This window comes from Corapipo altera, unplaced genomic scaffold (assembly GCF_003945725.1).
Source record: "Corapipo altera isolate COAL_440 unplaced genomic scaffold, ASM394572v1 2, whole genome shotgun sequence".
Taxonomy (NCBI): Eukaryota; Metazoa; Chordata; class Aves; order Passeriformes; family Pipridae; genus Corapipo; species Corapipo altera.
The window spans coordinates 420,621-442,680 of NW_020884890.1; the positions used below are offsets into that span (position 1 = coordinate 420,621).

The 22,060-nt window shown below is 40.7% G+C and overlaps 2 protein-coding genes across 3 annotated transcripts in view; both read left to right on the top strand.

Moving 5' to 3' along the window:
* LOC113947895 (protein scribble homolog) overlaps positions 1-4,837 on the top strand; it is a 28,805-nt gene extending 23,968 nt beyond the window's left edge. Inside the window, exon 7 of the mRNA XM_027645040.1 lies at positions 3,941-4,837. Coding sequence (XP_027500841.1) covers positions 3,941-4,093 — 153 coding nt within the window. The 3' untranslated portion in view covers positions 4,094-4,837. The remainder of the gene's footprint in view (positions 1-3,940) is intronic.
* A 6,156-nt stretch (positions 4,838-10,993) lies between these two features.
* Positions 10,994-22,060, top strand: part of MLIP (muscular LMNA interacting protein) — a 107,352-nt gene continuing 96,285 nt past the window's right edge. For both annotated transcript variants that reach the window (XM_027645067.1, XM_027645068.1), the window contains exon 1: positions 10,994-11,149. In XM_027645067.1, the coding sequence (XP_027500868.1) occupies positions 11,087-11,149 (63 nt within the window). In that variant the 5' untranslated portion in view covers positions 10,994-11,086. The remainder of the gene's footprint in view (positions 11,150-22,060) is intronic.

Below are 22,060 nucleotides of genomic sequence, written 5' to 3' on the forward strand. Positions count from 1 at the left end.
GAACATTTGATTTGTTACAAAAACTCAACAGTATGTCTCCAAATCAGTGTGAGTCTGTATATATGTGAGCTTTCACCTGCCTGGAGAGGGTATAGAGGGACTACTGTGGATCAGAGCTGAGCCTGCTCTTTTGGGAGTTCAGTTTTCCAGCCTTTGCAGCAGTTCTGGGCTGAGATGCTGTTCAGCATCTGCTGTAGAAAATTGGTTGGTCATTTAGTGCTGGTTCCTCTTTATCTGCAGCAACACGAAAGATTCATTGTAAGACTTCCCCAACACCACGTACTTTGTGGAAGCAGTTAATACAATTACCGTAGAAATGTTGAATGAATGACTTTCATGAATTAAATTCACTTTATGATTGCAAGACCTAGTCTCATCATAATATTTGAAAGATAGTATGAAAGAACTCATGAAATGTTTGAAGAAAAGCTTTTTTAGAAAATTGATTTTGATTCCTTGGAAGTGGAATCCCTGGGAAGTAGAAACCATGCTGATAAAGAGTATTTTAAAAAATGACATTCAAAATGGCTAAGGTTTATTCTTCAAAAGGAAGAATAGGTACTGATGACTCTTCATGGCTAATGGAATACATGTCTGGTTGTGGAGAGATGTGCATATGTCTATTTTTGAATAGCACAGTGCACAAAGAAAGGTCTTCTGTGAGCTTTGAACAGACAGCTCAGTGAAATGCCAAATCTGGTCCTGGATATGGCTATAGGTAACTTCAGGTAGGGCATAGACCTTCACGCTAGTTTTTGAGGTGTCAGAATTTCATTATGTGACCCAGTAAATCACCTGTATGTATAGGATGTGCATTTGCTGGAGTGCAAAGCAGCTGTCTGCGGGCTGTTGTTAAGCAAGAAGCATCTTTCAGCAATGAACAGAGCCAAGAGAAACATCCAGTGCATAGAATGCTTATAAATGCTGTCACATGTGCATGACAGGAGTTGTTACCTTGGCCAGCACTTAGGATCTATTATTTAAAGATTCCAGAAATGTGAACTTCTGAGTTTAAGCAACAGAAAAGGAAGGAAAAAAAAGAAAGATATAATTGAGCACTCAGTACATCAAGGAATATAACTAAATTTATGCCTAGTTTTAAAATTAGTTTACAGCTCTCGGGAGAGATTCAACTCCAAACTGACACCTGCATTTTGGTGTCTCTGTGTAGTATGCTGTGAGCCAGGGGGTTGCCAGTCTTCCCAACAGTCAGTGGAGTTGGAGCTAATGTCAGTGGAGCCTGGGGAATAATTCGTTTTACTTCAGTGCAGAAGCCTCCTGGCTCTCTAGCTCAACGGCCACGAAGCATCTATATGCTTATGTAATTTCCTAAATCAAATAATGTACAGCAAGGAAATAATATAAAAACAATTGAATTTGTGGTGTCAACATGAAATGTTCTTATAAAATGCAAAGAAATGCAACAAAGCAGCTGATAAATAAGAAGTTCCTGAAAAATTTCAGGCTACTAGTAAGGTGGCCATTTTATTTATTACGCATTATTATATTAGCTATTTGTTAGATATATTGACGCACTCATATCTGTTTTCAATTACATGTTAAACATTTTTTTAAAATTAGTGAAAAGTAGGATGATTTTGTGCATCGGAGTAATTATTTGTAGTAATCCATTAATTGATACAAGCCATTACTGATACATTATTTGACTAAACACCAAGAGCCTGACATTATTTTTTCTCAGTTACAGAATTTAAATTAATTTTAAAACATTGTAATGTAATTCTCAAAATCACAAAGTTCTTGGCCAAAAAATTGACATGAATCAAATCCATGTATGCTTATTTTACTGACAAATCAAAACATTAATATTTTGTCTTAATGTTTCCTTTAAATATACTTTGTCAGGAAAGAAACCAGAACATACAGTTTTTCAAAGATCAATAATTGATACGCTTTGTGGTACTTAATTAATCCCTTATTGCTTTCGGGTGCATGAATTAAATGAATAATGACGTTTAATTAAAACAGATGTATATATTTCATATTTTCTTGTCTTTATTTTTTGAAATATTTTTATCTTTTTTTTACCTATGGAAGATTTTTTAAAAGATTAGCTAAGGAATGGAAAAGGCAGTTTATACCAATTTCGCTTTAATTATCAATGCAATTTTTGACATAGAACAGCTAGTCTGTCAGGAAGCTGGAAAAAAAAGAAGGGCTAAGGGGAATCTCCATCCTTTATTGAATGTGTGAGGAAACATAGGGACAAAGGATGAGGAAAATCCTGAGGTACTTAGTGCCTTCTTTGCCTCAGTCTTTAATAGCAAGACCAGTTGCTCTCTGGGTATCAGTGCCCTGAGCTGGAAGACAGGAAGGGGGAGCAGAATGAAGCTCCCATAATCAAAGGGGAAACGTTCAGCACCTGCTACAGCACTTAGACACATACGAGTCTATGGGACCAGATGGAATTCACCCAAAGGTACTGAGGGAGCTGGGGAAGTACTCACTGAGCCACTTTTCATCACCTACTGGTGGTCCTGGCTAACTGGGAGGGTCCCAGGTGGCTGGAAGTTGGCAAATGTGATGCCCACCTAGAACACCTAGAAGAGGGGCTGGAAGGAGGAGCCAGGGCACTAGAGCTTGACTAACCTGATCTTCTATGATATACACTTTGCGGAAGAGGGAAAGACTGTAGATGTTGTCTACCCAGACTTTAGTAAAGCCTTTGACACTGTTTCCCACAGCATCTTCCTGGAGAAACTGGCTGCTCATGGCTTGGATGGGGACACTGTTGTGTTGCTGAGTCAAAAAGTGGCTGAGTGGCTGGGCCCAGAGAGTTGTGATGAATGGTGCTACATCCAGACAGCAAACAGTCACTAGTGGGGTTCACCAGCACTCAGTATTGGGATGAATCCTGTTTAATATCTCTATTGATGATCTGGAGGAGGGAACCAAGAGCACCCTCAGCCAGTTTGCAGAGCCCCCAGTTTGCATGGGAATGTTGATTTGCTGGAGGGCAGGAAGGCTTTGCAGAGGGATCTGGACAGGCTGGATTGATGGGCTGAGGCCAATTGTGTGAAGTTCAACAAGACCAAGTGCTGATTCCTGTGCTTGTGTCACAACAATCCCAGGCAGTGCTATAGGCTGGGGCAGAGTGGCTGAAAAGCTGCCCAGTGGAAAAGGACATGGGGATGCTGGTTGATAGCAGCTGAACATGAGCCAACAGTGTGTCCTGGTGGCCAAATGGCCAATGGAATCCTGGCTTGTATCAGAAATAATGTGGCCAACAGGACCAGGGCAGAGATCATTCCTCTGGTGAGGCCACACCTCAAATTCTGTGTTTTCAGTTTTGGGCCCCTCACTACAAGAATGACATTGAGGTGCTGGGGCATGTCCAAAGAAGGGCAACAGAGCTGGTGAAGGAGGTGGAACACAGGTCATAAGGAGTGGCTGAGGGAGCTGGGGTTGTTTAGCTTGGTAAAAAGGAGTCTCAGGGAAGACCTTATTGCTCTCTACAACTACTTGAAAGGAGGTTGTAGCGAGGTAGGGGTTGGTCTCTTCTCCCAGGTAACAAGTGACAGGACAAGAGGAAATGGCCTCAATTTGTACCGGGGAAGGTTTACATTGAACATTAGGAAAAATATCTTCACAGAAAGGATTGTTAAGCATTGGAACACACTGCCCAGAGAAGTGGCTGAGTCACCATCCCTGACAATATCTAAAAGACGTGTAGATGTGGTGTTTAGGGTCATGGTTTAGTGGTGGACTTGGCAGTGCTGGGTTAACGGTTGGACTTGATGATCTTAAAGATCTTTTCCAACCTAAACAATTCCATGAGTCTTTGAAGTTCTGTGGTGTTACACCTCTCACATGTTTTTCTCATCACCTCTTTTCCCTGTACTTCTAAAATACCCCCTTTAAACACTTCCCTGCTCTTGATCTGACTCTTTTCTCTGAAATCTTTCACATCTTGCTGAAGATACCTCGGATAATCCTCACGCGCCCTTCCACTTCTGATGAAGATACCGACCAGTTGCCTCCAGACCCTGATGACTTTGAGCCTGAGGAGCCTGGCAGCGCAGGAGGCCATGCCTATTCGGACTGTCTGAGCAGCGCTTTTTATCCTCCCTAATAAAGTACTTCTCTGGAAAGTGTTAATGGGTGATTTTCTCTCCCATCGTTTGATTACATTTAGTGTAGTACTTGAACCACTATGCCTTATTTATAGCGAAAACCATTAAATGGAGGACGGATTTGAGCTGGGGGAGCAGAACCCTGTTTGTATTTCTTTGCCTTGAACTTTCCTTTGGCCAGCACTTGAAACAAAATGCACTGGGTAAAGTTATGTGAATGTCACCATGTGTTTCAGTATCCACTTGTAAGAGTGTCCTACAACACCTAAATGCAATGGTGAAAAAAGCAGGTGATTTTTATTCAGAAGGTACTTTACCCATTTGGAAACACAGTGAAAACAATTGTATAGTTTGTTGGTTTTTTTAAAATCTTGTTTTGTCTCTACAGCTCATCCTTTTAGCTGCCCCCATGTTCTTTTGAATTGTCCCTTTTAATGTTGTTTTCTATGAGAATTAAAAAAAAAAAATCTGTCTTTAATAGTGCTAGAGGTTTTTACCCACAGAGAAATGTTATTTGTGTTGGAATTCTGTATCTCATTGTAGTGTAATAAAGAATAGTTTCTCCAGGTATATCAGTAATGTGAATATATATCAGATTTGAACAAGACCTGTAAGTTGCATTTTATTAGATCAAAATGCAGGAGGCACCTTATGCAACTATGTACCTGAGAGTGAACTGAGAAGCAATTTCTTATGCTTGAGGAACTGTCTGAGACTCTTTTATTTCTCCTCCTGATTTGCATATAAGCAGAGCACCTTTAATTTGCCTTACTGCAGTATGCCAGTATTTCATGTATGTATGTGTGTGTGTATATATGAGGTAAGCATTTAAAAGAAAATGTTCCTGTACAACAGTGTTCAATCCTTTAATTCTCTTCACTGCTATTCAGATTTCTAGTGCATTTTGAGATGTTTAATAAACATGTGGGGTTCCAAAGTACTGCCTTAACTCAGAGGTGAGGTCTGGCCCTGCTAGACTGGAATGTCATTACTTCCTTTTCATGTACATTGCATGAAATGTGCATTGATGGATTTTATGATGTTTATACAGTTTCTTTTCCTGTAAATATAATATAGCACAACTCTGACCTGGTAAATCCACATCTTTTATTCCCATTCTGAAAGATTTCTCAAGTGATCATTCATATATAACTTCAATGAATGCTGGCATGTGGCTTTTCCAGAATTATGAAGTTCCCAGGAGAGTATGGCTGTCACAGAGTTAGAACAACATCTCCTACTGACAAAACAGATATTTTATTTTGAAAAGATAGGTTTGCAATAACACTATGATATCACGTCAACTGCATCCACTGTGGTTTTTTCATTGTCTTATACATCTGCATTTTAATTGAAGATAGCAGTAGGAATATTAAGCTAGTTTCTTTCATTTGCAAAATGAACATCTTAGAATCTGCTATGACTTTTATATTAAAGACTATATTATGTGCATAAGCATTATCTTAAATGATGTTGATAAATGAAATAATAATAAAATGTTTGCTTCCCATCCCTTTTCTTCCTCCAAAATAAACAGGGTTCTTCCACCATGACTTAATGTTTGATCAATGCATATTGCAAAAATATCAACCTCAGAACCCACAAACGCTTTGGCAATCTAGCTAGTACTGTACAGTTTATTACTGTTTTTTTGTCTCTTACTACACTGCAGAAAAAAATAAACTCAGCTGTTATAAACCAACCCTAGGCTGCAGAATAAGTAGTAATTGAGAGTTAGTAAAATAAAAGTAAGAATTCTGTTGAGAACTCTGTATTGTATTTTTTTTCCTTCTCATAGATAGGTGTGTGTTTTAGATTCTTCATTGGGTCTTGGAAGTCAAAACATTTGCTATCAAAATTCCAATCTTTTAATCAGGAAACTTTTAAACACTTAGATATTTATCTGTCCTTTTCAACTGAATTTGTTTTCAAGGCAAACTTCATATGGCAGTGTAGAGAATTTTGCTGTGGTTATAAACTTACGGTGGTAACCTCTCTATGGAAAAAAATTGAACACCCATTGACAAATGAACCCAAATACTTATGTAAATGGACACACAGCTCTGTAAAATATATCAATCAAAGCCTATGCTTATTCAAGCTTTTATTATGAAAAAATCTCCGCAGTGGCAGATGATTGTTCCGCTTTTGTTCTGCGAAAGAGGGGCAGAGGTGCGGGTCAGATGCTGGTGTCCTTATCAGCATTACTGAGTAATGTCTCTTTTGAGGTTTGGCTGTTCGATAAGAGTGGGCAGAGACAGAAGGTGGAGACGGTGCAGTGGGAGTTGTTCTGTTAATGACAGCTCACATCCTGTGCTCTTGCTTCCTGGTGACCTGGGAAGTGACTCGAAAAAACCCACTGCCTGGCTATGGAGCAGCCACTCATTTTCTATAGGGAACAGCTGCCACATCATTTAAAAGATAGCTACAAAGGTATTTAATACTTTCCTAATTAGTCACTTCTCATCATTGTCACATCCATCGTTGTGGAGGAAGGGATGGCAAACAGTGCCAATAAATATGGGAGGGAAGATTTTTTTTGTGTGTGTGTAACTCATCTATTGAAATATATTTTACAGCCCAGGATAATTTGGTTTGCTGAGATATAACAGTAATATTCAGGGACATCATGTGTATATAGCTGAAACAATGGGTATTTGACAGAAAAGGGATCTGTTGTTCCACTCCCGTATGCACTCCTGGAGGACAGCAGATGTAGGATCTTGCCGGCACAAGGATAGTCCACTTCAGAACAATTGACTTAGAAGACCTGCAAAGAGAAGAAAGTGCTTACAGCTTACATGGACTTCCACATCACAAAAGGCTCAGAGCTCTTGGAATCAATTTGTTGTAATGTTGAAATAACCTTCCTAGTTTTCATGCTCAAATGTATACAAACTTATCCCTTTGGAGAAACTTTGTCAAGGAGCCTCTTGCTCCCTGTACATGACATGTAGGATTCTGCTTCCTCACATGTAAAGCAGAGACTGGCGGTGCCTGTGGTGTTTTCCTCTTTTTCCACGCCTGCCACCTCCTGCTCCCTGAGTGTTTGCAGAGTGATTGGGGTGGACCAGGGAGTGACAGCAGCAGCTGCCGGGTGCCATGGCAGGAATGTGGACCCACCTCTCTTAAGGATCAGCTTCCCACCCTTGGCTCCTGGCTGCCTGGAAGGTAAGCCTGCTTTGTATTACTGTCCAGTACTCTGCCGTGCTCTTCATTTCTGCAAGGATCATGCCATGAAATGCCAGCTAGAAACGCTGCTGGGGTCCTGTCATTTCCAGGCATGTGCATGTGACCCTGGGTTCATGTGACCTGGAGTAACATAGGGATTGCTTGCTGGTGTTGCACGATGGGACTGAGAGAAGGGTGAGCACTAGAAATAACCCGGAAAGCTTAACTTGTGGCATCTGCCAGACTGGCAGTAGTGAGGCAGCCTGCTGAGTTTTGTGCTTGTTTTTTCTTTCAACTTTTTGATTTAAGTGTGGGACAGGAACTCTCTCCACATTAGACTTTTAAAAATCACTGTGGGTGTGATTTCTGTATTACTCTTAGGATTTTTAGCTGATATATGTGACTTAAGTCACATAGCTTTCAACTGAGTATAATACAATTGACCACATCAGGGTCAGAATTAACACTTCTAACTGTTGAAAGCTTATGGTGTGTCTAATGCAGAGCAAATAAAAGCTATGGGCTTAAGAGCAGCAGTGCGGATGTGTGATGTGTGGTGCAGCCATTGGCTGGCAGCCCTGGGCTACCACTGAGCCAGGTTGGAAATGAAAATAGGCAAAGTAAAAGAATTATGGAAGGCACATGAGTGAAAACAGCTAAGAGTGACAGGCACACATCGTGATAGTCACTGGCTTCATTCTCTAAAAGCAGCAGATCAAATGAGCACAGAAAATACATCTGCTTGAATGGCTCCTTTACACAATACTGCTATTTAGGATATTCAGCATTTTCCTCTTACAAAAGAACTCACAGCCTTCCCCCTCATCAGCTTCATCTCTTGGCCTCTCGTTAGGTCCTACTCTGAGAAGAAAAACAAGTGTCAAGAGAGGAGTGACTGTAATAAAAAGAATTAATCGAAAATAGCACAGTAATTTAGGCAATGTCTTGAACGTGCTTTTACTCAGCACCTCTTTGCTATGTTTTCCCTAGCAAAGTAAAACAGGAAATATACAGTTACTGTCTCAGAAAGTCCCTGGAGTAGAATAACCATTATTTCTATGTAAGAAATAATGTACTCTCATTATTATATAAAACCAAATTCTCATATGGTTAGGATCATGGTCTTTCCTCAGGTTTAGTGGTGAAATATCATGCTGAGCAAGCTGTGGTAGATAATAAGATGATGTCAGCTTTTTTATGGTCTCTCCAGGGTCCTTATATAATTCAGGCTACAGAAGAGCCCTGCATCCAGTATTTCCTGGACTCCCTGATTTAAGCATGATGGCATGAAGTTTGATGTCATACTTTCTTGCATTCACAGCTTTTTTTTTCCTGTTCACATCTCTAATGCTTCAACTCTCTTGCAGTTGCACAGTCAGCAGCATGATGCATCCAGAATATAAATTTCCATTCATTAGAAGTGGAGCTTCTCAAGTGAATGCTATTAGATGCTTTTACAAGAATGCTAAGGGTAAACCTACTTGTGAAACTACATACACTCATCACCATCTTACGTTAAAGTTATTTAGTACAGTCACTCCAATAGTCGCTTCCTTGGGTCTTTCTGTAGTGATCATCTTTGACATGGGTGAGCTGACACATGGAAAGACCCTGAAAATAGAGACAATAAACATGATTGAAGATGAAGTTTTAGGGTAGTTAGGACGAGTGCTTAGTAACACATGGCACAAATACCAGATAAAAATCTACCATTGCTTGCTTATATATGTCTCGAGTCCTGTATTGCTGCTTCATTGCACTACTGACAGCCCGTTCCTTTAGGACATGGATATCTGCTCCCCAACCTGAGGAGGGAGTGACTCCCTGGGAGCTGACGTTTGGAAGCCTGCTGCCAACCAGGTTATCCCTGCCACCAGTGGGACAGGACTGGGAGCATACCAAGCAGAAGCAGTTGAATGTGACCACCTGAGGTGCTCCAGTCCTTGACTGTGATTGAAAACTATTGCAAATGGACAGGTTAATGGGAGTGGAGATGCTTCAGGTTTTTTTCACCTCCCACAGGAATGGTCAGTAACAGTAAGCAGCAGTGTAATGTAAGCTGCAGTTTGGATCCCACTGAATACCTCCTTTGAGGTCAGTAAGTGGTACAAAGACATTATGCAAATTTCTTGCCTCAGGCATAAGTTTCAGCCTCACAGAAAAGATTTTGGAGATATGAACTTCTTATTACTGCTTGCCTTCTTGCTGAAGAGTAGAGAACTGCAGCTTTCCTCTGGGTATTATGTTGCTTACTTTAGTTCCTTTTATCCCAGCATTTCCAGGAGACACAGTGGGGTGTATTTTTACTTTCATGACATCAAGCTCACATTTATTCCCTCCGCTATGGCAGCCCTTGCAGATTTGACTGGTTCTTCGCTTTTGCTTTGCCACATTTACTCTTCTGCTGGCTGTCTTATTCTTCTGAAAACAGAGGTAAAAGAAAAACTAAAGAAAAATAATTGTCACTGAAATAACTTTTTCTTTTTTCTAAAGAATGTTTCAGAAAAGGTACAGTCTAAGGTTTGAAGGGGGTGTTTGTCAGCTTTTCATATGTAAACCGTATAGACTGTAGGGGGTCATCTGGCTGCCTTTTCTTCCTATCTAAGGCTCTAAAGAGTCCTGTGAGTATTGCATCTATCAAGAAACATGCAGAAAGGAGTGTACCTAGTTTGGACTGTTGAAAAATGATAGATAAACAAGAGTTTCATATTATTTATTTGCCCTGTGTGTTGATTTATTTATTTTACAGAGTTTTCTTTTACCGATGTATTGAGAGGAAGAGGTGGAAAGGATGTGTGTTTACTAAGATTTAGTGAGGTGCTTAAAATGCCAGTTTTACAGTTTTGTAATGAACCACAGATTGACCAGAGAGCACATTCTCGTTTAACAGAAGCAAACATTTTCTGTGTTATTCTGTGTCATCATGCTTCCCCTTCCCATGCTGGTACATGCAGAACCAACCTTGTGTGTGGATTGGTCCTGAGACAACATGAGCCCAGTTGATGTGGCAACAAAAGGGTGTGTTATATACCTTGGCATCCTTAGCAGGGACACTGGGAGGTTCCTCCAGTACTGCAGCTTCTAATATTGGCCTCCTGACCTTTTCACTTTGAACTTGTTCTACAGTCCACTAACAGATTCCACAACCAGGTTCTATATGGCTATTAGCTCCATTTTAGATGTTCACTGGTCATTTCTTCATGGTACCTGCTGAAAATTTTGCAATGGTTTCTGCATTTTGAAAGTGCAAGATGTCATGTTCTGATATTAGAAAAGGAGACTACACTCTGCATGAGGGAATATGGGAATAGCTCAGTTCCAAACACTCAACAGGGAAAGACCAACAGTCATGCTAAAGCACCGTTTTAAAGTATTTTCCTGTATGCTTTCATGTCTACATAACAACATGTGGTGCCAGTTAATTATATTCATCATTTTACTTGCTTAATAATCTCTGTGAACACAAGTTAGTGCTACTGAGACATAGCTATTAATTTTCGTGGGCTTTTCTGGTATGAGCTTTTGGGGACGAGGAGGCAAGGAGAGAGTGAATGGGGCCGGTAACCAAAATCCCTCCTGAACAATTTGCTGTGATACCAAACCAATGTTTATTGTTATCAGAGGCAGCTGTCTGCCCTTTCTTCACGCTTCTATTTGTGGATTTTCGTTGGCTATAATTGGAAACATACGCTGACCAGAAATCACCACAGTGCTGCCTGATACTTTTCTCTCCTAACTCCAAAAGTACAGGCATATCTAGCATGTGGTCAGGTTGAATCACTTCTGCTCGGGATATTGAGTGGTTTTTATTCCCCTGGGAAATGGAGTTAGGAAAACATGAAAGCAAAGTCTCAGGAAGAGCAGCTTCAGAGGAAAAGCAAACGGTAAGATATATTGAGAAATGTTGATATTTTTATTTTTTTTTAATTTAACTATTAGAAGAAAAAGGAAATAATCCATTGTATTTTACAGGAATATTTCCTGGCTTCCTTTAACCGCTGACCTTAAAGATTGAAACTTCATGTATGCTAAATTAATTATGATGGTACATTTCTGTGGAAATCATGGAAATTTGTGAATGCGTATGGTGTGCATGTGAAATGCAAAAACTGAAATCTATTTAAATACTGATTTGCTATCATAACCCAAACTGATAGCTAATAGTCTGTGGTTCTCTTGTATTTTTCTTGAAGAACTATTTAATATCTTTGCACATTATTTTCCATAACTTTAGATCAGTAAATGGCAGAAGAAATTGTTTGTGTTTGGAGTGAATCTGGAACTCATTGAAAAGAGGTGTGGCCAAAACAAATTATTAAGAGAAAGTGAAAACAGTCAAAACACAGTTTATTCCTAATTATTTTAGGCTTGCAATGCAATTTATAATTTACTTAACATTAACATGGTTATTTTCTTAATATCACAAAAAGAACAGTTTATTCTTGGCTTTATAAAGGCTGTGAAGAAAGGTGGCCATCACTCTTGCTAAGAAACAAATTAGCGCTGAATTTTTTAGCACTTACCTTAAATACTAATGGCATTGTGTAGATTTTGTTTCGCAGTGGGCCAACATTTACTCCTGTTTAATCATAATGTTTGCCTCATTTAGCCTCAGTTAAGTGAGTCTTGGCAAGCTTGTATGTTAGTTAACAATTTTAAGTACAATTTCACTAAGGCAAGGTGCACAGGGCAGGAAATAGGGAAAGTGCTGAAACTGAAAGTAATGACCTGCCCTTAAAGTACCTTTTCTTTTCTACAAAAAGAAATATTTATCTAAAGAATTATATCTGAAAGATCATTGCTAAAGCTGCAGCATGAAGTTCTAGGAATATTATTTATTATTTTACTTGTTCATTTTCTAATTAATGGATTAATTCTTTAGACAGTGACCTCATGTTCAACTTTTGGTTGATATATAAAATATAAGGAAAACTCATCAAAATTAAAACAAGTGTAAAATCCACTTAAGCTTCAGGTAAGCTCTCAAAGGAAATCTGTCAATTTTTTTTTTAGCTTATGCATAGAGAAAATATATGGCAATGTAATCAGCCAGTATGATTATCTAATTGCAGATTCATGCATAAGGAATTGAGCAGGCAACCTTAAGTAAGGCTTTTCCAAAATGCAGAGTGCTTCATGTGGAACCCTAATGATCTGCTGATGACTTTCTCTTTGTGCATCATTTACTAATTTTAAGAATAGCAAAGTGGAGCAAACAGAGACCTCACTATTGGGAGCCACGCTAGCACCCATGTCAGGTCACACACTGTTCAGTAGTTTCAAAACTAAATCCTCCCAACATGCTGAGCTGAGAGAGTCCCTGTTAGCAGTGACAGGTCACATTCCTGCGGGTGCTCAGTGAGGGGGATGGAAGAGGCCCTGGCTCAGAGGGTTTCACAGCGCTGTTGACTGGGGGAATGCTTTGGTCCTGTGCCAGTTCTCCTGTCCCTTTCCCTCTCTCCTTCCAGCTGAGCCCTAGTCTCTTCTCTGTTCCACCTCTCTCTCTCTTTGCCTGTTTAGTCTTAATGCCTTTCTTTCTGTTTGCTAGATTGATTTCCCCGTGCCTCTACATTTTTTCCCTAGTTTTGTATCTCCTGGGCTTTTATTGATTCTTCCCCTTGTTACATGTGGTCAGGTCAACTGACTGCATGAAGCAATGTCAATTGTCAATACAGATGCTACTTGTACATGTTATTGTTGGTGTCTGTTCACTATTTAGCTTCAGTAGAGCAAATACATGAACTATTTCATATTCCTGCTTCCACATCCTGTGCTACCTTTTTGCATTTCAGCTCAGTTACAAACTCCCTGTTTAGCCACACTGGTGTCCTGATAAGTCTGCTTGTATTCCTGAATCATGGACTGTCTTGCATGATTAAGAGGTTGCTTTCAAGGATGTGATGGCTTTCCCTAGCTCCTTGTGTTTTCAAGCTGCCTTCCATGGTATCCCACTTACCAGCTCCTGGATAAGCTGAAGTCAGCTTTCCTAAAGCTCAGGCTGTGTGTTTGTCTTCCTCAGTCCCCCGTAAGATCTTAGACCTTGCTATTTTGCAGTCACTACAACCAAGCCTGCCACTGAGTGTAACATCCCCAGCCACTTCTTACTTGTTTCTGAATAACAGATCTAGCTGTGCATGACATTGGTTGGCCCATCCAGTGCCTGAATCAAGAAGTGTTCCTGACACCCTGCAGAAATTGTCTGGGTTGCTTGTTCCCTGCCATTTTGTTCTCTAAGGTGTCACAGAAACTAAAGTCTCATGTAAAAAAATCCCAGGGTGTGCAATCCAGATAATTCCTTGAGTTGTTTAAAGAAGTTGTTGTGAGGAGCACTGCTCACTTCCTCACCCCATCCATGCTGTTTGTAGCCCAGCCCCACCATGATGTCACCCTTGCTGACCTCTCTGCTGATCCTGACCCACAAGTCCTCACCCAGCCCTGTTGTTCAACCTGTACAAAAACTCTCCACATTTAAGCTGCTGCTTCACACGGAGATTGTGTCTTACTTATTTTCCCCGTCTTTCTGAAAAGCCTGTGTCCCTTGCAGCACTATAGCCATGTGAGCTATCCCACAGCATCTCAGTTATTTCTACAATGTCATACTTCCTATATATATTTGTGTGTGTAAGACAAATCTTGGATTTGTCCGCCTTGTAACAAGTATTTCTAGCTATTTTTGAAAGAACAGAGTCTATGTCATCCTGAAAATATTCCGACTGTAGTGTGTCAATTAGAGTCCAGTTCATGCTCAAAGTTTAACATCCACAGAAGACAACCTCATAGACAATTTTATGAAGTGGTATTGTACCTTTACATTCACTGCTTACTGTGGATGAGATAAATAATATAAAATTCTCTGCCACTTCAGGCTATTTCACCATATTTATGACATTTATTGTTAAAGAATTCTTGTCCTTGCTTCCTGGAGGAAAACTCCTCGGTGGCCAGAATCATGAAGAATCTTTGTGTGGAGCTGACTGTGGAAATGGAAGATAATGGAGGTCCCATTTTGTAATGGGAAAATAGAATGACTCACTATCAAATAGATTGGACTAAGCAGATGGACTCAATTTTCCTTTTCATAGTTTTGATAGTTCAGAAGGACAGAGTAATTCTAGAGTTTCCCTTTTGAAATGACAGCTCAGTTCAAAATAATCTGTTTTCATTCTGAAGTCCTTCTCCCTTAGTGCATATTGCCTCTGTTATTTGAATTAATTTTAATTATATTTCACACTTGTCTGTTTCCTATTTGATCTATTTTCTCCCCACAAAAAAAAGCACATAAATTATTGCATTTAAAATAACATTTATGTTGACATGTTTAGCAGGGAACTTTCAATCTTTGTACTTTAGTTTGTAATATGAGGGGTTTTTTACTTTCTTCCTACACTGAGTAGCAATAAATAACAGTCCTCTACAGAATATTTAATCGAATATATGAATCAAAAAGAATGCCACATACTCCTTGAAATGGCATTAAGGTTAGGTTTTGGATAAGAGGGCTGCAGGACTTCATTCAAGGAATTAGTTTTTTCTTTTCACAAAGTGCGAATGCGGCTCATACAGAACAAGGCAGTTCGGATCAAGCCCACCCAAGTGAAACAATGATTAATCTTTGTACAGTGGTAGCAACATAAAGAGTCCTATCATTATAACATCTTCTCCATGGGAAATGTGGGAAATAGAGACTCCTTGAAGAAGGCAGCCTGTTTCCTGAGGTTTACCACCTAAGGGAGCCCAAACAGAATGGAGGATGGTGACTAATGAGGTGACAACTGTTGACTCCCTGGAAGGCAGGGAGGCCCAGCAGAGAGAGCTCGACAAATCAGAGGACTGGGCAGTCAGCAACCATATGAGGTTCAACAAGGGGAAGTGCCGGATTTTGCACGTGGGAAGGTGCAACCCTGAATGCATGTACAGACTGGGGAATGAGAGGCTGGAAAGCAGTGCCATGGAAAGGGACCTGGGAGTCTTGGTCAATGGCAAGCTAAATGTGAGTCAGCAGTGCCCTGGCAGCCAGGAGGGCCAGCTGTGTCCTGGGGGGCATCAGGCAAAGCATCGCCAGCCAGTCAAGGGAGGGGATTGTCCTGCTCTTCTCTGCACTGGGGTGGCCTCACCCTGAATGTTGTGTGCAGTTTGGGGCACCACAATATCAGAAAGATATTAAGCTCTTAGTGAGTGTCCAAAGGAGGGCAATGAAGATGGTGAGGGGCCTTGAGGGGAAGCCATATGAGGAGCAGCTGAGGTCACTTGGTCTGTTCAACCTGAAGAAGAGGAGACTGAGGGGAGACCTCATTGCAGTCTGTAACTTCCTCATGAGTGGAAGAGGAGGGGCAGGTGCTGATCTGTTGTCTGTGTTGGCTAGTGACAGGACCCAAGGGAATGGCCTGAAGTTGTGTCAGGGGAGGTTTAGGTTGTATATTAGAAAAAGCTTCTTCACCTAGAGGGTGGTTGGGCACTGGAACAGGCTCCCCAGAGAAGTGGTTATAGCACTGAGCCTGACAGAGTTCAAGAAGCGTTTGGACAATGCTGTCAGGCACATGGTGTGACTCTTGGGAATGGTCCTGTGCAGGGCCAGGAGTTGGACTCAATGATCCTTGTGGGTCCCTTCCACTCAGCATATTCTGTGATTCTGTGACTGGTCCTGCTTGCAGGTTTTTTTGTTGATTTAATGACATGTAAACCAGGTGAGAAGTGAGTATGAGATGGGAAGGGTTCTTTGAAGAGCAGAAGATAAGAGGAGAGCTGGGTGGAGGCTGGTGAGAGTGGGCATGGCAGGAAGCACTGGGTACAGTCATTCCCCTGCAGAGACCCCTTCTATCAGATCATGCTCACTCGTACTAATGAGGACTGGTGTCAGAGAGGTAGAGATGGCAGCACACCCTCTGGACTCAGGCTGTCCCTTCTTTCCCAGAAGCAGTGGCCAGTGCTCTATGACACTATCTCTGGGCAGGCACCAGGCTCTCAGAGCAGCTACTTCCTGATGGCACTGTGGTGCTTAGCTTGGGCAGCTGCATGATCAGTGGTGGCTGCAGCACCAGCCAGAGAGACACGGTAAAACCTCCGTGCAACATAACAGGGAAGGGAGAGGAGCCAAGGGAAAAGCGACTGTGTCTGTGTGCAGATACAGGGAGTCTAACACTTGGACAACAGGATCATCCTTGGCCACAGAAGATATTTCTATGGTTGAGTAACAACAGAATAGCTGCCTCTGCCGATCGCTTTGGAGAGGAACTGTGCCTATGTGACACAAACACCCTTCCAGATCACTCCAGTGGGTGGGGGGAGCGAGCCTGGAAAAGTTGAGGTGGGAGGGATGGGATTGCTTCTCAAGGGAACAATTTGGATTGGAGTCTGTGAGAGGGGCAGGTCTGTAGTTCTTTGTGCATCAGGTATCTGGCGTCCGTGCAGGGCTCAGGGTCTGCATGCTCGTATGTGTCTCACCAGGACAGCGGTGAGGTCACCCGGTCATCTCTTTCTTTGGAGAGAGGAGGGCATAATTGCTGCGTGTGAGGATGGCAGGGATTCAGAGGGGTCGAAACACAGAGATACAGCCCAGAGTGCGGAACATACAGGTGCTTCTGCAGGTTACGCACTGTGAGAAAGCTGGAGGACTGCCCAATACAAACCACTCCTCCTCTCTGCCTGTTCTCTCACCTAGCAAAAGACAGGCTGGTGGCTGCTAGGCTGCCGATTTACATTAAGTTGAGAGGGTAAGGGTGAAAGGTGAAGTGAGATTTGTTGTTGTTGTTGTTGTTGAAGTCCCCTTTCTACACTGGTTTATTTTATACTTTGACTTTTCTACTTCTCCCTCCTGTGAGAACACACCTACCCCCAAAAGAAACTCCTGAAGATAAGTTACCTGCCTGAATCCTTTCTTCACTTTGATAATTCAGTGCTGAAGTGTGAGTATCATATTCATCTTATGACTCAGGAAACTAAATAACTGCAAATACTTTACTATAGAGTCAGAGAAGGTTTTATGTGAGTATACATTTAAATGATTCCTATTTATCTTAGAGGAAAGCTTTAGTTCTTGTTCTGGAGGTTGTATGTGACCTCCTCGGGGAGCTTTTGTCATGCAGCTAAGTTCAGCTGAGTTGACACACTTAAGGCATTTTGTGCTACTTTGTACCAAATTACATCAGCCTTGGCTAAAAGGGTTGCTCATGAGAGACACTTTCAAATGTCCCTGAGCTTTGAAGATTGGGACTGAGTCTTTGTATTAGCTACAGCAAGAAACTGGTAAGATCCCAGCATGGAGGCAATTACGTCTTGCTGCGTAGGTATAGGAAAATGGCCGAGACAGCACTCCAGCTAGGAGATCAGCATTTCCTCTTGCATGCCTAGAGTTGCATTCCTGCCTAGCTGTGTGGAGGCATGGATTACTTCAGCAAGTGGTCACCAAGGAGGAAGGAATTAACTTGGAGGCTGCATGTAGCAGCATATTTTTGGCACTGTTGATGTGACATTAAACAGGACCAGAGCAAGTGGGAAGCACTGAATTCTGGTCTGCCCTTCTTTCTAATCCTGTCATGTAATACAAGTGCAATAAGGCAAGAGCTACCTTTTCTTTAATCTAAAGCTAATCTTACAGAGGCACTGCTGGAACACTTGAGTTAGGCTTTGGTTGATCAGTGGGAAAGAGCGATATTGGAGACATGATACCAGTGCACTTTTGAATGGACGTTATGTGAAATATTACCATGCAATCTCATGCGGGAATTCAGAAGAGGAGGGCAGCAGATCCCTGCAAGGAATGTTATAGTAAAAGAGGCTTTTCATGAACAAATAGTAATTACATGTTTTAACATTTTGGTGTGAGGAAGCATAGGAGCTCCTATAACAGCTGGATCAGTTGCTACCACAGTCATGCAGGGCAATTTGAGTGATTGAATTCTGGGAGAGTCAGCAAGGAAAAGAGTATTAGCATGGAGAGACAGCCCCTGCTGATGAATTAAAGCAGTTTTGAGAAATATTTCTAAGCACTGGAACTCTCTTAAATTCAGTTAAATGGAAAGATTGTTCTGTGGTATGGTATTAGTTTGATACTTGTATATCTTGAGAGTTAGAATGAGTGAGAGACCATTTCCAGAAATAAGTTTGGCTACAGAGACCATTATTGAGAAAAATCTTATTTTTTTCAAAAGATATTCCTCAGGAGTGTGTGAGTTATCAGTGATAATTGTGAAGATGTTCACTGTCCATTGCTGCTGCTAACACTGAAATTTGGGATTAACATGAGGAAAAAATCCTTCATTAGAAGTGTAGGGCAGCACTGGAACAACCAGGGAGTTTGTGGACTATCCACTCTGGGAAATTTTCAGGACTTAACTGTATGAAGGTATGGCTGATTTGACCTTGCTTTGGCAGTAGTCTTACTTGGATCCATACGCTGGAGTGGATGACCTCTAAAGGTTCCATCCAAACAACATTTCTTTCATTTAATTTTGAAGCTGCAGTGCAGCATTTGTCATGAAACATGGTAATAGCTTTTTCCATCTGCAAATTTCTAACACATTTAGTATGTATACACAATAAGACTGCGCTTATCATTGACATCTCATACCAACATTTTAAACCTAATGCTTTCAATTCACTGTTCTTTGAATTCTGAAAACACTCAATAATACAGTGGTGGCATTAAATTTGTTGCTTTTATATGAATTCCTGGAAACAGACCTTGTTGTTGTTTAGCCCCAGACAGCAACTAAATAACACACAGTCACAACCTCACCATCTCCTTCCCTGTCCTCCGCTGGGCAGGAGAATTAGAAAAAAACCCCACCTTTTGGGTTGATATAGGAGCAGTTTAATAATTGAAACAAAATAAAATCTTAATAGTAATTATAATTATAAAAATAATATTAATAATAATGAAAAGGAGAAAGAGAGAGGAATAAAACCTAACAAAGACATGTGATGCACAATACAATTGCTCACCAGTTGCTGACCAATGCCCAGCCTGTCCCTGAACAGTGATCAGCTCCTCCCAACCAACTCTTCCCAGTTTATATACTGAGCACGATGTTCTGCGGTATGGAATATCCTTTTGGCCAGTTCGGGTCAGCTCTCCTGGCCATTCTCCCTCCCAGCTTCTTGTGTACCTGCTCACTGGCAGAGCATGGGACACTGAAAACTCCTTGATTTGGTAAGCACTACTTAGGAAAAACTAAAACATCAGTGCTACTAGGAAGAACCATGTCCCAGCTGAAACCGGGACAAGCTACTTGACAATGAACAGAATAAAAAGAGAGAGGTGATTAATGAAAGAGATAAAGAAAGTGGATGTTAACTGAGCTGGACTTGAAGGACAACATACATGTGGTGTCCCACCCTTAAGAGGAGGGGAGCACCCAAGGTTGAGAGATGCCTGTGGTGAAAAAGGAAAGACAAAAGTTAGGGTCCACAAAAACTTACAGTTTTATTAGTAAATTATACACACAGCGTGGAAACTGGTATGTAAGTCCCTTATAGCATAAACACACTGCAGTGGATTTTGAATAAGGAGAAGGGTGAAAGAAGAGAGAGAAATTAAAGAGAGAGAAATTAAGGAGAGGGAGAGAGGAAGAAAAAAGAAAGATCAGCAGTCCTGACTACAGCATCAATCCAGCTCATGGGATGTTCAGGATCCTGGGATGTATGTGCATTTGGACTTTGTGGGGGTAACTTTTTTATAGATAATTTTTCCCCATCCTGGGTCTAAGCTTCTCCCTTTCTATGCAAATTAGTTATCATATGCAGTTTATTCTTCTCAACTTTCTGAAAATGTGTTGGAGGTTCTTCGGTTGTTGTGATCCCCCTCTAGTGGGTTGACCTTTGGTCAGCAGTCCATGCTTGCTTTTAGACCTCATTGCTGCACTTGTGCTCTACTATCTTGTGCTTATCTCCAGAAGCCAGAACAAGGATGTTTATCCCAGAAAAGTATGGCCCCCTTCTCCAGTCACATCCTGTTATTTCTCACAGCATGTTCTTACCAACAGTCCTTAGGTGTCTCCATTGCTATCAGTGACTATCTGATGTTGCTGTTTGAGACTTACACATCAGCCTCTTACCCTCTGAGTTTCTACAGTGTTACCATATTAGCTTTGTGTGGACTATGAAATGCATAACATTTCAGTTTGTTTTGCCCTTTCCTGGGTACACAATTAGTTTCTTTTTAAAGGCTGGTAATGATTGCTTCTCAAAATAAATTTCCTAAATGCATTTTAGATATTGAATGTGAACACCTTAAGCACTAACTTACCCAGAAAAAAACAAGTCTCTCAAATAAAATGGTTGACGTATCAGGGTGTCTGTTTTTCTGCTTGTTGGTTTTTTCACTCTCTTTTTATAAAAAATATGGTCATATAATGAACTGTTGATTATTAAAGGAACTCCAAATAATGCATCAAGTCTCTCTCAAGTGGTGTTTGATTATTTTCAGCTCTTCTTGAGGAGAAGATTCTGTTGGATGAGAAGTGGGAGTAGGGTAGCTTGTATTTCGTTTCCTTTGAGAACACGCACAGGATCACTCTCGAGGAGAAAAGACAACACAGAAAGAATCATGTCTCGCAGAATATACCACAGTCTTTCTGCTGTGTCTTTTGCAATTGGATATGTCTATCTCTTATTGGCCTCATCAGCCACCAGCGTGCTTGTAACAAATGTGGTTAGAGCCTTCCTAAATCTTCGTTCACAAAGCCCAGCCATGATTTCACTTTTTTAAATATATAGTCTGCTGCACTGATGTTAGCAAAGACGGGTTTAAAAAACAACCTATGTGTGGAATGGGTTTGTGCTGCAGACAAACAACGAGGCACTGGTGAGTACCTACCACTTCCTAACAGGATGTAAAATGGGGCAATGCCTGGTGGTCCTTAGTTTCTAGGACCGTGCAAAACCTTTGCTTTCTTTTGCTTCTCCTTTAGAGATGAACTCTACCTTAACCACCAGTTCTGTGTATCGAGGCAACAGAGCTGCAGCTCTTAATCAAATATGATGGTCATGCAGGAAACCTTTCTGCATTTAGTACTTCATTTTTGAGAATTAACTGGTAGCTTTTTCCAAAGGACTGATGATGACTTGTAGTACATACTGCAAAATACTTTCTGATAGCATTTTTACTATAATAATATCTTCCTGATAATGAAGATCCATTCTTGAAGAAAAGGGACAAAAGCAGATTTGCTGAATGTAGGTGAAAATTTAATTTTACTCAACAGCTTTTAGTTTGTTCAGGATTCTGAAAAGTGGACAGTAACAGGTTAAAGCTTTTTATATCTTAAATTGTATGCAAAGTAATGTATTCATACACCAGAACTGACATATATACAGAAATCCCCCCAAAAATTTCACATATCTCAATGAAAATGAAATTAAATCATTGCCATTCTGTCCTTGTCTGTTTCATGTTTCCTATCTTGATCTTGAAGAACATTTGGAAATCAAACATGAGAAAATTATAGTATTTTTTAAATGTTATGTTTTTAACTTATGTGAAATGGAATCAATTGAATTCACTTTAACAGTTTAAAATTGAAGATTCAGGGAAGAGCCATCAAATTTTTTTCCCCACTGAATAGCTTTAAAATTGTTTTCATCAAAATTCCATACATCTCATAAAAAGTCACTGACAGCACATTTATCACCATTTTACTGCTTCTTACAAATACAGCTGTTACTGATGATTTTATATAACAAGCATGTTAAAAAAATCTTTAGGTTTTTCAGCCTCAGGCAAGAACTAAGTAGTTTAATATTCTTCTTTAGTAAATGCACCTTGAAATATATCCAGATCAAAACCCAAATATCAACTG